The following is a 13422-nucleotide window of genomic DNA, read 5'->3' on the forward strand; positions in this document are numbered from 1 at the left end:
CAGCTTATTTATTTATTTAAAGAGATGAAAATAAGCCGATAGTTAATTATAAAGAATTTTACAAATCACACCTTATATTTTATCTATTTTATGATTCACACTTCATATTTGAGGTTTTTGTAACCCAACTCATACTTTTTTCTTATAATTCTCATTTAATATCCTCCGTTAATTTAAATTATTCCAGTAAAAAAATATTCTATTATAATATATAAAATAATTTATAAATATCTAAATTAATCTTGACTTTCTTAAGAGGAGGGGTAGAGAGGAGAAAAATAATTGTGATGGTATTTTAGTAATTTAATTAATATTAATTAGTTAAAATAATATTAAGGTGTTAAACGAGAATTATAGAGAAAAAAATGGATCGACATATAAAATTATTAAAAATGAAATGTGAAACATAAAATAGATAAAATATAATGTGTAATTCATATAATACTCTTAATTACATTCCGGTCAAAACTAAGGTCCAACCTATGTTGTCGGAGAATACGCTCAAACTCATCCGACAGAAAAGGGTTCCACTCTCCGACCACAATCTATAAGAAGTTCTTCTCCCAATCTCAGTCAGCAGCTCTATGATCGATGGAGTCAGCATCCGACTCGACCACGATCCTGTCCCATGTACCTCGAGCACAGGACAGCAAGATACATACATGATTGGTTCGATGTAAGAAGAGCAGAAGATAGTCTGTATTCCAGAATGTAGGGATTTCCCACAACCAGAATATTTGGCAGCTCTATTGGCTGCCAGATAGGGAGCCAAGTCAAGTACAACAACCTGGGATGCAGGCAATCCGATCTTAGTGAGAGCTGAAGTAGTGGTCTGCATGTCTATGTTATAAACCATCAATATGAGAAGTGGAGAGCACGCTCCTTCCTCAGAAAATAACTTTATATATTTAGGAATCAAAGAAAATATCACCTTAAGTTTAAGATTAGATCCAACTAAATTAGCTCACAAGCACAACCTATATATTTATCTCTATGTTAAATGTGTAATTAAGCTAATTTAGTTGCTGGGATGCATATATATTATGATCTCCAACTAGCTAGCTCTAATTGTTGGTCGTCCAAAGTCCAAACATAGAAGCATGCACGAAGTAGTCACATCTAAAACTGGATGCCTTCGCACATGTATTGTTCATATATACATGCATGATCGATCATTTTCGGCCATAGTTGCACGAAATTCTTGCTGGTAGGAGGCAAACGTGCATGCAGTACCTCTAAATTAACCTCTATCTATCTATCTATCTATAAAAGCACATCAACATGAATGCCTCTCTTTATCTCTTCCATTCCATAATCTCCATTACATTGATCATCCAAAACTAGACCCATGAGGTCCAAGATCCAAGGCACCTTCTACCTCAAGCCCACCCTCATTGCTCTATTCCTCTTCTTCACTGTCTTCTTCATGCTCAAATTAAACGATCTATTAACCAGTCCACTTTCCAACAACTACTCAGAGAGGCAGAGCAGCAGCAGCCATTGCACAAAGATCCCAGAATTCCTCGCCGATACCATCATCCACTACACCACCTCAAGCATCACTCCCCAGCAAAAGCTCAAGGAGATCAACGTCACAGCCCGAGTCCTCAGGGAGAAATCCCCGTGCAACTTCCTCGTGTTCGGCCTCGGCCACGACAGCCCTATGTGGAGCGCCCTAAACTACGGCGGCCGGACCGTCTTCCTCGAGGAGGACGGCGACTGGATCGAGACCGTCCGCCTCAAGTTCCCGACTCTGGAGTCGTACCACGTGACGTATGACACCAAGGTGCGCGACGCGGAGGAGCTTCTGGGGATGGCGGGCCTGCCAGCGTGCACGACGGTGGGCGACGTGAGGAGTTCGAGGTGCGTGCTGGCGTTGAGGTCGCTGCCGGAGGTGGTGTACGAGAGGGAGTGGGATGTGATCATGGTGGACGCGCCGACCGGGTACCAACCGGGCGCGCCGGGGAGAATGGGTGCGATATACACGGCGGGGATGGCGGCGAGGTGGAGGACGGAGGGGAGGAGCACCGATGTGTTTGTGCATGACGTGAATAGGTATGTGGAGGATGAGTTCAGTAAGAAGTTGCTGTGCGAAGGGTATATGAGGCAGGAGGAGGGAATCTTGAGGCACTTCACTATTCCTAGCCATAGAGGTGCTACTAATATGGGCAAGACCTTCTGCCCTTGAACAGTAGTAGCTACGATTTATGCTTCTTATACTTTATGCTTCTTCTAATTTTGCTTTATTTCTTTGTTATAAGGAAGGAATTAATATTGAACACATTAATTAGGATGGTGGGCCATTTGTGAAACATATCAGTTATAGGGAAAGGAAATCAAGATTTTCTAATTTGCTTGTTTTATGTGTTCGAACAACTTTAGTTATATAAAACTCATACAATATTATATATATATATATATAACCAATGCAAGCGCAATAGGTTTTTCACCGGAAAATAGACAAATAAAAAAAAGTTAACAAATATTGTCCGTAAGTCCCACTAAATTCTTGCTACCATTGAACCGCATAATACAATTCAAAATTTAACTAACTTTATATTAATCAATAAAAACTACTTACAAGGCATAAGATATTTGATAAAAAATATTAAAATAAAAGATTAATTTTAAAGTTACAATATTCGAAATGGTTTTAAAATCACAATTAAAGTACTCAGTTAATGTCATGATGACTGTTGAAGTAGTATGAAAAAAATATACAAAAGCATATAAACGAAAACTCTACATTCAACTATCCATTCATTCGTTCAAACACATATCTAGCGTTCGAATGTGTCTGCCCGAGAGTAAAATAGCTATTTACCCATGTAAGCATTCAAATAGCCTGGTCTGTATATAAGAGAGTTCTTTATTGATCAAAGAAGATAAAATTTGAGCGCTTAAGGATTCTTCTTGATCGTTTTATCATCGTTTATTGATACAAGTCATTATCTCAAAAATAACTGAGACAAGTTCGTAAAATTTCAAAAGTTGAAGAGATTAGTACAATCAACCACATGAAGCAATTCATTACAAAATTTAGCGAACAAGAGATCTTTAGTTAGTAAAAGATTTGTACTAAGGTCTACATTCAAAATTTCTATCATAGAAATAATACGAGAGGGCTTAGTAGTCTTAAAAAGGTGAGGATGAGTTGGATGACTTATGGTTTACTTTTTTGGTTATGTAGAAGAGAACCAAATCATTATAGTTGTGAGATTCAGCGGGTAATCTATAAGAGGTTTTTATCTTTGCTTTTATTAGTGGTTAATTTGATTTGAGTAAAAATGATCCATAGTTTTAACATAGTTTTCATGTAAAAGATCGTATAATCCATATTAGAGTTCGCCCTCTTCTAACTAAATGGCTAGGTGAAGGGGAGGGACTTTCTCCTCCGCTCAACCTTTTTCTCTTTTCCTCTCTCTTTCTTTGTTCCTCTTGCCATTCTCCTTACCATCTCTTTCGTCATCTCTCCTTACCATCACTTTCTCCTCCCCCTCATCCTTTCTCGTCTCTTTGTCGTTCTCTGCTATCCTATCCCCTCTTTTTTGTCTTTTCCCCTTGTTTTCTCTATCTTGTTTTCTTTCCTTTTTTCTCTATCTTTGTAACCACCATCTCACCAACGTCATCTTAATCTAAACATTCCCCTATGTTGACTTCACATCCCCTTAGCAGCAGACCATGTGGTAGCTAGCTTTCTATTTCGTCTCTGCTACTTTCCTCCGGTCACCTCCTTTTTGTCGTTGACTCTACCGTCTATTTCTCATTTGGCCTTGGTTTTGTCGCATCTTTTATGTCTTTGAGGTTTGATGCTAATTTCCTATATGTATCAAGATACATGTTATTACCAATTAACTCTAGTAGAGTTTGTAGGTACTATTCTCTACAACCAAAAAGATTGTATGATTGAATCTAGCCCAAAACAATTATTGTCGAGAAAAATTGTTTAGTAATTAGTGGTGGCTTAGCTTAACAACTTGACTCGATTGATTGCTTTGTGCTGCAGTTGGTTTGGAGGAGCAGATCGACAGCACTACAGCTTGGAGCAATGTCTCAACGGTGTTTAGTTTGAAGCAATAATTCGATGACACACACAATTTGAAGCATAGACTAGGTGGCTTAATATTGGCTAAAGCTCGGTGAAGTTTAATATCTCTGTATCAAGACAAGATTAAACTTTTATCTAACCCATATCTAACCTTTAGACTTTTACATAATAAAAAAAGAATAATCAAGATAAGCGCTATTGCTAAAAAATTTAACATCAATCAACAATTCTCGGCAGGGAGGGGAAAAAAATTAGAAACTTCTATAACTTTAATTGAAGCTCTGAAACATTCTAATATTATCCAGATTGGTCCCGGCGGGGCTCGAACCCGCGACCTTCGGCTCATAAGACCAACGCTCTAACCAACTGAGCTACGGGACCAAGCTGAGAGTCTCATTTTCTTTCTTCACTTTGGAAACTCACATTGTTCTCTCTCAAGCTCTCACAACCCTCCACTCATTATATATATATATATATGTGTGTGTGTGTGTGTTTAAAATAGAAGGGGTTTTTTTAGTGTATATTCCAAATTTGGTATTTATTTAAGTACCCTTCAAAATCTATTGTCTTTGTATGGAATGACAAAATTGCTCTAATTTTGATAGCAGTATGGAAAAGAGAATGTGTGTTTTTGGTCCACTATTAAATAAATAAAAAATGATATCTTATTTTAACTTTTATGAGTATCTATACAAATTTAAGTGTTTTAAGGTGGTATTTATACATAAATAAGGGAATTTTAAAAGGGTATACATGCAAAAGAACCCTATAATAAAAGCTTGTGTTTAGTATTGTATGAATCTTTAATTTGAATTATTCTTATAGATTTAACTAATTTGTGGAGGATCATTCTCATCATAAGTGCATACTATTTGAGGCTGAGAACTAAAGACTACTTATTGATATAAACAATGCACAGCTAGCTAAAAGAGATGTCATTTTTCCCTAAAACTTAATGCAAATTGAAATCAAACAGTGAAGGGAGAAGAAATAAATTAACCAAAAAACTAAGAGAGACTTGTATCTCTGCATGCATTTGGATTAACTAACTTCCATGTAACTAACTAGCTGCATGGTAAATTAAAGTGTACATTAGCCACGCATGCATGTAGATGCACTAGTGATAACAACTTCACTTGCTCATCTCTCTCAAGCCAAGCCTATACTATACTATCTCTCCTTATGATCACAAGCTAGCTAAGAGAGAGTTTCAATTTAATTTGGCTCAAGCTCTAGCTTGGCCAGCTGCTGTATGTTCATGGGGTAGACGACATCAGTGCTGCCAAAGAAAGCCCTCCTTGCCAAGATGATGTTCACTGCTGCTGTTGGGTGGAAGGCATCCCAGAACACATACTGATTCCTGTTTGGGCATGGAGTCTGGAAGGGAAGGCATGTTATTTGCCCGCTGTTGCGGCCGATGCCACAGCAACCGCGGTCGATCACACTAAATCCTACAAAGTTTTCAAGCATATATATATACTTCTATTAGGGTTAGGGTTTCATCATTGGATAGTGTAATTTAGAAGTAGAGTGCATTTCTTACATAGCAACTTTATTAGTCATACTAGGGCTTGTTGAGGTAGAGGAATTAAGGTCGATCGCTACATTATTTATAAATAACAATCAGTAAAACAACACTCTTCTTAAAAGCTTATGTAACTAATCAACCCATACATAACTTAAGTTGTACATATTTTTCTATTACAGGTGAGACGCTCCTCTTCTCACTGCACTGTAAATAAACCCCTTATACTCCATCGCTCAAAGAGGTAAATTATTTATGAGTGCTCTAATATTTTCCATTGTGTAATTAATGAAATAGGGAAATTGAGTGTTAGATTGCAGAAATTACTTAGTTATTATTTGTGCCCCTAAAAAATCTACCATACCTTTTATTGTACTTCTAAAGTTTCCTGTTTGCATTTGATTAGCACTATGCACCACTATGCCTATGGTTAAATATGACATTTACCAAAAGGAACTAATATTTATAGAGCAACGATTACAGTTACCAGAACAAACATAAGTAAAATGATCATTATACCCGTACTCAATCTTTTAGCCTTATTCATCCTATTAAATCATAAGAGGATAGTTTTATCATTTAAAAGGATTGCTCTGCAAATATCATTTCCCTTATTATAATTTTAATTTTAGGAGTATGCAATCCGAAAAATAGCAGTAGGCATAATTTATGAGGGAAAAATGGAAGATTTGAGCCCGAGCATTATTTTCCTATATAAATTCATGCTTAGCGATCTAAAGCATTTTCAAAAAAAAATAAATGAAATGATCGACAAAAGATAGATCAATTTAATTACCATAAGATGCTGGGCTTCTGAGGATATCGTTGAACAATCGATATATGTCAACGTATATGAACTTGGCATGGGGGAGATTGGCGTTGAGGGAGTTGAGCATTGACTTGACTTTGTCGTTGAAGGGGAGTACGAGATTGTCAACTTCGGGCGAGCAACGGCTCTGAAGATTTTGTGCAAGTATGCTTGGAATACAAGCGATTGATCCAACTCCAGAGATCACAAATCTCCGAGCTCCAAGGTTGTACAAGCTCTGAAGGAAGGAAAGATAGGAAAAAGCTAGTACTAGTGCATATATATAATTCACCATCTTAAGTGCATATTTTGCATTGATTAGCTTACAGCCTTTTACATGCATAAGATTCCTGAGATCAACTTGGAAACTCACATATGTTGGCATGCATATAATATTTACTTACGGTGAGCTGCTGGGAGTACTGCTGAACAAGGATGTCAGCAAACTGGTTTGCATTGTACTGGCTCCTGGTGTTATAGTTAGGCATCAGATAGTTGTTGAGGTAGTCGTTGCTTCCCATCCCGATGAAGAAGATGCAATGAGCTACGGCGTCCGCCACCGGATCGGCTCCCAGGCTGTCGGTGATCTGATCGAGCGTCGCCTCGAAGTTCTTGATCTGTTGATTGAATGGTATTCGACCCACCTGTGCACCGTTGCATGCAGACATTTTATGTAAGTACCTCATAAAAATTCTAACTGAGAAATATTTTTTTCATCAATTTAAATATAAAAAGACAGAACACAAATACGAAATTAAGAAAAATAAGCATGCAAAAGAGGAACTTTGTTTTCCTTTATATCCTTACAAAATTTCGGCCTGTGATGTCCAAGATTCCTGCAGCAGCCGAGGCAAAGTTGACGCCATGGAGAAGGCCTTCTCCAGAGGCTTGGGAGTGAGGAGGGATTAGAGGCAGTCCAAGAAGCTCAGCTGTGTATATATACATGTATATATATATATATATATATATATATATATATATATAAAATAGATTTAAGATCAGAAGACCAAGATTTAAAGGCATAACATGAAGACATTCAAACACTAAACACTATACAAGACTAATTACATGCATGCATATGAAATGCGACCCCAATGCTAAACTCAAAGAAATGCAGCAGATTTGAAGAGCTCTTCGTCCTCACCTATCTCATCTACAATGGTGTAGCCGTTGGAGAACCTCCCCGTCGGCCCTCCGGCGAAGTCGATGCCGTAGGGGTAGTAGTTAGCTTTAGCAAAGGAGGCAAGGTCGTTGTTGTTGCCATTGTCGATCAGAGAGTCTCCGAATATGAACATGGCAGGGACCAACTCTCTCTGGGCATCACTGCCTCCAGTTGCATTGCCTTGGACTACTCCCTCATGAGCTCTAGAAACAAAGAATAGTGATGATAGAAGTAGAGAGCAGTAGAAAAGCATCACCGGAGATAGAAGTGCGGTGGCCATGAGAGAGATTTAGAGGGAGAGATTGATGAAGAGTGAAGAGGAGAGGAGGTTGATATAGTGGAGATGAAACGGAATAGTAGTTAATGCATTGCAACTGTTCTATTGAAGAGTAGTTAATGGCAATGTGGGGAAGAGTGCAAAGACCACTGGTGGTTTGGTAGGTGATTGCTATTCCGATAACTGGATTAAAGTAAAGTTTTTTTTTTACATAATTGCAACTGAAGTTGTTTAACATATCTTAATTGTTAGTATATTATTTGAAAATATTATGATTTTGTTCAACTTAAAATATATATGTACGTAATCAAAATATTCTTCTTTCTTGAAATTTAGAATAAAATATCTGTTACATTTTTTTCTTGCATAATATGCTTTTATTATATTGTAAATATAATGTTAGTTTTAATTATGATTAGTTAAATTTATCCGACAAAATAATATTTTTAAAAGAACTCAATAGATCAGGTGAAAATAACAATATATTGAGAAAAATAATGAACATATAACATTTGAAAAGATTTTAGTAAAATCTTAAACTACTGCTCAAGTGAGGTTAATTTGATGCAAATTTTTACTGCAAGAGTACTACTTTTGTGATAAATTAGCATCGAGACATCCTCTACGATTGGTTGAACTTGTGCTGGTGGGGTTAATTAATTGCTTGGTTGAAGCATTGTAGCTTTATATATATATATTTGTAGTACAACTTCTTGCCAATTGTGGCTTTGAAATTAATAATTTCACAAGTTCCTAAAAAATGGTAGGAGGGGTCTTTAATGGGTTTGGAAGTTCGAATCTTGCACATATGATAGGAAGAACAATACTATTCCACTTTCTTTTAATTAACAAGTATCATAACTATTAAATAAATTAGAACATCTACAGTAAGTATCCAAACTTTGATATCCTCATACAAATAAGTCAACTACTGCCCAAGAAGTAAATAGACTTCAAATCTTTATCAGAAAAAAAGGAAAGTTGAACGAGGAATTCGATACAACCCATTAGTTATTAAAAATAATTTTCATCTGATGATAAATTAAAGGGTATATAAGATATTTTATATATGGGATTAGATTAATTAATAAAAAAATTAGAATTATGTATTTTCTTATTACTTATCCTTATAACTGTTTTCTTAATAATAGAAGTGTTAATTTCTACCATTTTATTATTATTTTTTATTTTTTATAAAAAAATGGTACTTCCGGTTAATTTTATTTAATATCATTTAATTTCACCCGTTCAATTAAGAGAGAGAAATTAATAGTTCTCATGCCAACTTAATAATAAAATTAGGCTTGGGTTTGACTAAATTTAGGCTTATTCCAGTCTTTGATAGCTCAAAGTTAAGCAAAAGCTGTGACTATAAATTTTTTTTCTCCATTACAATGGCTGAAAAGAGTCAGAGAAGGAGGAAAGAAAGCATAAAAATAATATCATCTTGTATTATTCTGGCTTCAGCACGTAGATTATTAGATCAACATAATGACTGCTTAAAATGAATCTAAATCTTAATTTGGAGGTCCATCGCAGGAGTAGGAGCAACGACAATCTTTACCATTGCAGACACCATTGCCTTGTGTTTGTTTTAGGCATGTAGTGTCACATGTCGCCGCTTGACATTGCCCAGTTTGGATGGTCTTCCAACAAGTGTGCTCAGGGGGGAAAAACACACGCCCAGATATCTCAACCACCATGCCTGTTATTGTAAAACAAACGTATTATGATTACTATGCCATCAAGAATATTACAAATAATATCCTTTTTTTTTTCGTTTTCTAATTGTATCTTTCTATCAAATAATATGATATAAGTTGGTATTTTTTTAACAAATGGGAGACACTATTTAAAGTAAAACGATATTGACTTTACTAATCGTATAGACAAAATGTAGGGTGACATATATAAAATAAAAGAAAAAAATTACCCTCATTCTCTTGAGTTTATAGATAGCAGGTGAGTTATGTTTCATCCTTGCTCTCATATTTCATGATTTTTTCTCTATTATTTATATATATATTTATATATAAGCTAGAAAACTATTAGTTTAATGAAGTCAGATAAGTACCAGTGGAGAGAACAAGGAGGACAACGACAATTGGTAGTATGTGGCTAGCCTTCATCTTTGCAGACAAAATAAGAGAAATTTCCTACAAGAAATATAAGATAAAAAAAGGTCAATTTTGAATTTTGAGATGTATAAACAAATTAAAAGAGGAAAAGTTAATAAGCTTACAAAGTATTAGCACATTAGACTTTTGATCTTTAGTTTGTGGATGATAGTGTGGGTGACTCAATAACAATACAATGGGGAAGGATTTATACTAAAATTTTTCATCATTTGAAGTAATATTTAATTGCTTACTTAATTTGCATCCAATGCTACCTAGTAAATTGGGTTATTTCTCTTTTGGCAGCTAGGAGTAATTTATGATCTAGATTTGTCCAAATTAAAATTTATTTGCAAAATTAGATAAAGGATTTGTATCATATGACAAGAAATTGGACAAAATTATAATCTTTTAATATGGTGCAGCTATATTTCCTAATATGGATGATAGTTGCTGCTTTTCAAAAGAATAAAAAAAAAAAAACATATCTAGATTTTGTCCCCTTTAGGGAAGATATACTCTAAATTTGGGAATGTTTTTTTGTAAGAATTCATTAGTGTATATCTATAAATAGCACTACTAATTAGCCCCACTTAAAATCTAAAAAATGTTTCCATATGCTCTTTTCTTTCCATATAAATATATTTTAGGATTGAAAGATAAAGCATGTACATAGCATATTCAAATTTTATTAGTTGAAATCATCTAGAATTTTTTTCTCATTTGTTTCTTCTAAAAATAAAATATTTTTAATTTAATTGGTATGGCAGAGAACATTTTCAAATTATTTTTCTAATAATTTGATAATATAAATATGTCGCATCCTAGCAACAAAAAAGAAAGAAATCATTTAGAGGTGTTTATTTACGAGAAAGTAAAGGGTTCACCTTTGAGCATGCTTGGGAGGAAATTCCTAATCAATTAACCTATTAATTGATGGAATAATTTATTAGTTCCTCTAGTCACGAAAATTTCTTCAAACAAATAATTTTATTTAAATTAATTAAAAAAAACTGAATATAAACCAATGTGGGTGAAAATAGATCGGATACTGATAGGATAGTGCTTAACAACCCACATCCGGATCAATATTTTTTATTGATATAGATATTTGATGGATAGTAAAAATTAAAATTATATCATAACTAAACGGATATGAATTAATTTTCGAATACACTACGGGTAATTTTTGAATACGAATCGGATAGTTTTCTAATACGGATTAGATCTAAAACAGATACGTATCGAATCTTAAACAGATTATAGCCTTTCTTCTAGACACAATTACCATAAAAAAATAACAAATCACTTCAATTGACCATTAATACAAATAGAACTTTACAAACTTCAATTAACTTCAACATACAATCACTTCATTCACATTAATTTTAAAAAATTAAATTAAAATATATTCAAATACAAAGTCTAGAGGAAAGTTAACATTAACTTCGAAAAAAATTAAATGAACACAAGCACAGATCTATCAAAAGCATAGATTAATAAAGAAGAATGTAAACTTACAATTTTACTTTTAAAAAAAGAATTAGATGTTCAGTAAAATGAATTAGAATTAGATAACTGCAAAACAAGAATTAGAATCATATGTAAACTTACAATTTTACTTTCAAAATAAAATTCAGAATCAAATAACTAGATAACTGCATTGAACCCAAAATAATAAAATAAACCAAATGCTAATTAAGCAAGTAAAAAAGAAGATTAAAATAAACCAATTGCTAATTAACCAGCAAAAATAGATAATTTAACTCTGAGCTATAAATCAAAGTACCTATAAATAGATTTTAACTCAAATTACCTATTAAATTACATATAAATTGGTGAAGTGATGGAGCTTGGCGACGGCGACGGAGTGGTGATGGCCGTGGAGCACGGTGATGGCGACGGAGTGGTGATGTCGGCGGAGCTTGGTGACGACGAGCTCAAGGAGGGAGGATGTAGGGCTTGGCGACGACGATAGAGTGGTCGCATGGAGCTTGGTCACTGCGAGCTCGAAGAGGGAGGAGGTGGAGCTTGGTAACGGCGAGCTCGAGGAGGGAGGAGGCAGAGCTTGTTGAAGTGACAGAGCTTGGTGGTGATGGCGGTGAAGCTTGATCACGACGAGCTAGAGGAGGGATGATAAGCTTGGTGAAGCAACAAAATAGTAATGGCAGTGAAGCTCTGTCACGGCGGAGATGCGATGGTGGCGGAGAACTTAGGTTGGCAAGCCGTCAAGCTCGAGTAGGGGCTGGAGGAGGTGAGGTTCGTGATGCTGCAACCAGGGAGGTGATAGTGCCCAGTGATAAGTGATGGCAAGGACACCGAGGAGAGATTTTAGAGTTTGGGGCGGAGGTGGGTACGGGCTCAATTTTGGGGAAGATAGAGAGGGCAGGGCTAGGGTGTAAATGTGTATTCGTTATCCGAATCCGTATTCGATAATAGTATTAGTTATACCCAATCCGTATCTAGATCCGAATATTTTCTTAACAGACTATCCATATCTAAATCCGAATTTGGACATTTTACTATACTCCTGTCTATATCTATTTCTGGATTGGATAAGATTTTTCTATTCATATTCGATCCGATCGGAATCGGGTAGCTGGTCTGGTTGGACTTAAAGAGATCCGTTTTCACCCCCTATAAACCAACCATTTAAAATAGAAAATATTAAATTTCACATATTTATTTTCATAATTTTAGGGTTAGCGCACTATAATTTTTATTATTTATCTTTAGAACCTTCAATTTGTTAGAATAAATTTTATTTTTGAAGTATCATTCCAAGTTGACAGTAGAATAGAGTGTTCCTAAGATATAAACTACAAGCCCAAAAATTATATTATTTTAAATAAAATAGCTATAGTACCTAACAATGAAAAGTTTTTAATTTTAAAAAAGAAAAACCAAAAAAGAAAATCTACATCCAAGTGCTAAAAATTTTCTCCCTTTTTTCCCATAAACTTTACGATTTTCTAAGCAATTAAGCTTGGTTTTTTACCTTGATTGGTGGCCATGCCAAATGTAGGCAGCTCATCCCATCCTATTGCCATTGAATTCTCCAACTCGAATAGATCTAAACTCATCGCTGCTCAACGCCACCTCCTTCTCCGCCATTGAAGATAGTGGACCGGCCACCTCCTTCTCCGCCATTGAAGATAGTGGACCGACATTAGCGTCGTCAAGGCACCTCTGCTTACATGGCCGCAAGTCCTCCCCCTCCAATATATTTACTGGGGAGAATGATATAGATTTAGTGGTACTCGATAAATACAAAGTGATCCATATTTTCGATTGATATGATCGGTACTTCTGATTAATTTTATTTAATATTATATAATTAGGAAAGAGAAATTAATAGTTATTGAGTTGAAAACCACGGCCTTCTCAATTCTGTGGTCTATCAGACTCTATTCTTGAGCTGTGTGTCGTGCGAGTCTTGCACAAGATAAATCCTTTGTGGAGGAGATATTTCTTCACGCGAGAAG

The 13422-nt window shown here is 35.3% G+C and overlaps 2 protein-coding genes and 1 non-coding gene across 3 annotated transcripts; 1 reads left to right on the top strand and 2 right to left on the bottom strand.

Moving 5' to 3' along the window:
• The first annotated feature begins 1348 nt into the window (after positions 1-1348).
• LOC140792195 (glucuronoxylan 4-O-methyltransferase 1-like) lies at positions 1349-2188 on the top strand. Its single transcript, XM_073143045.1, has one exon. It carries the CDS (start codon positions 1349-1351, stop codon positions 2186-2188), a length of 840 nt encoding a protein of 279 aa, XP_072999146.1.
• A 2167-nt stretch (positions 2189-4355) lies between these two features.
• TRNAI-UAU (transfer RNA isoleucine (anticodon UAU)) lies at positions 4356-4429 on the bottom strand. The gene has a single exon. It is a non-coding gene; the product is annotated as a tRNA-Ile (tRNA).
• A 570-nt stretch (positions 4430-4999) lies between these two features.
• LOC140792600 (GDSL esterase/lipase At1g71691-like) lies at positions 5000-7832 on the bottom strand. The gene is made up of 5 exons (XM_073143681.1): positions 7526-7832; positions 7189-7310; positions 6786-7025; positions 6370-6619; positions 5000-5499 (listed from the first exon to the last, which is right to left on the bottom strand). The coding sequence occupies exons 1-5, from the start codon at positions 7821-7823 to the stop codon at positions 5264-5266; spliced, it is 1146 nt and encodes a 381-aa protein (XP_072999782.1). The 5' UTR covers positions 7824-7832; the 3' UTR covers positions 5000-5263.
• Positions 7833-13422: the final 5590 nt, after the last annotated feature.

The sequence above is a fragment of the Typha latifolia genome, chromosome 7 (assembly GCF_019914945.1).
Source record: "Typha latifolia isolate L0001 chromosome 7, TyphaL0001v2, whole genome shotgun sequence".
Classification (NCBI taxonomy): domain Eukaryota; kingdom Viridiplantae; phylum Streptophyta; class Magnoliopsida; order Poales; family Typhaceae; genus Typha; species Typha latifolia.

Bases quoted from the DNA above. Each gene is read 5' to 3' on its own strand.
- LOC140792195 (XM_073143045.1), top strand. From the start codon at position 1,349: ATGAGGTCCAAGATCCAAGGCACCTTCTACCTCAAGCCCACCCTCATT.
- LOC140792600 (XM_073143681.1), bottom strand. From the start codon at position 7,823: ATGGCCACCGCACTTCTATCTCCGGTGATGCTTTTCTACTGCTCTCTA. The intron at 7,311-7,525 runs GTGAGGACGAAG...ATATATACACAG, and splicing joins CACCATTGTAGATGAGATAG to CTGAGCTTCTTGGACTGCCT. The intron at 6,620-6,785 runs GTAAGTAAATAT...TCCTTCCTTCAG, and splicing joins AGTACTCCCAGCAGCTCACC to AGCTTGTACAACCTTGGAGC.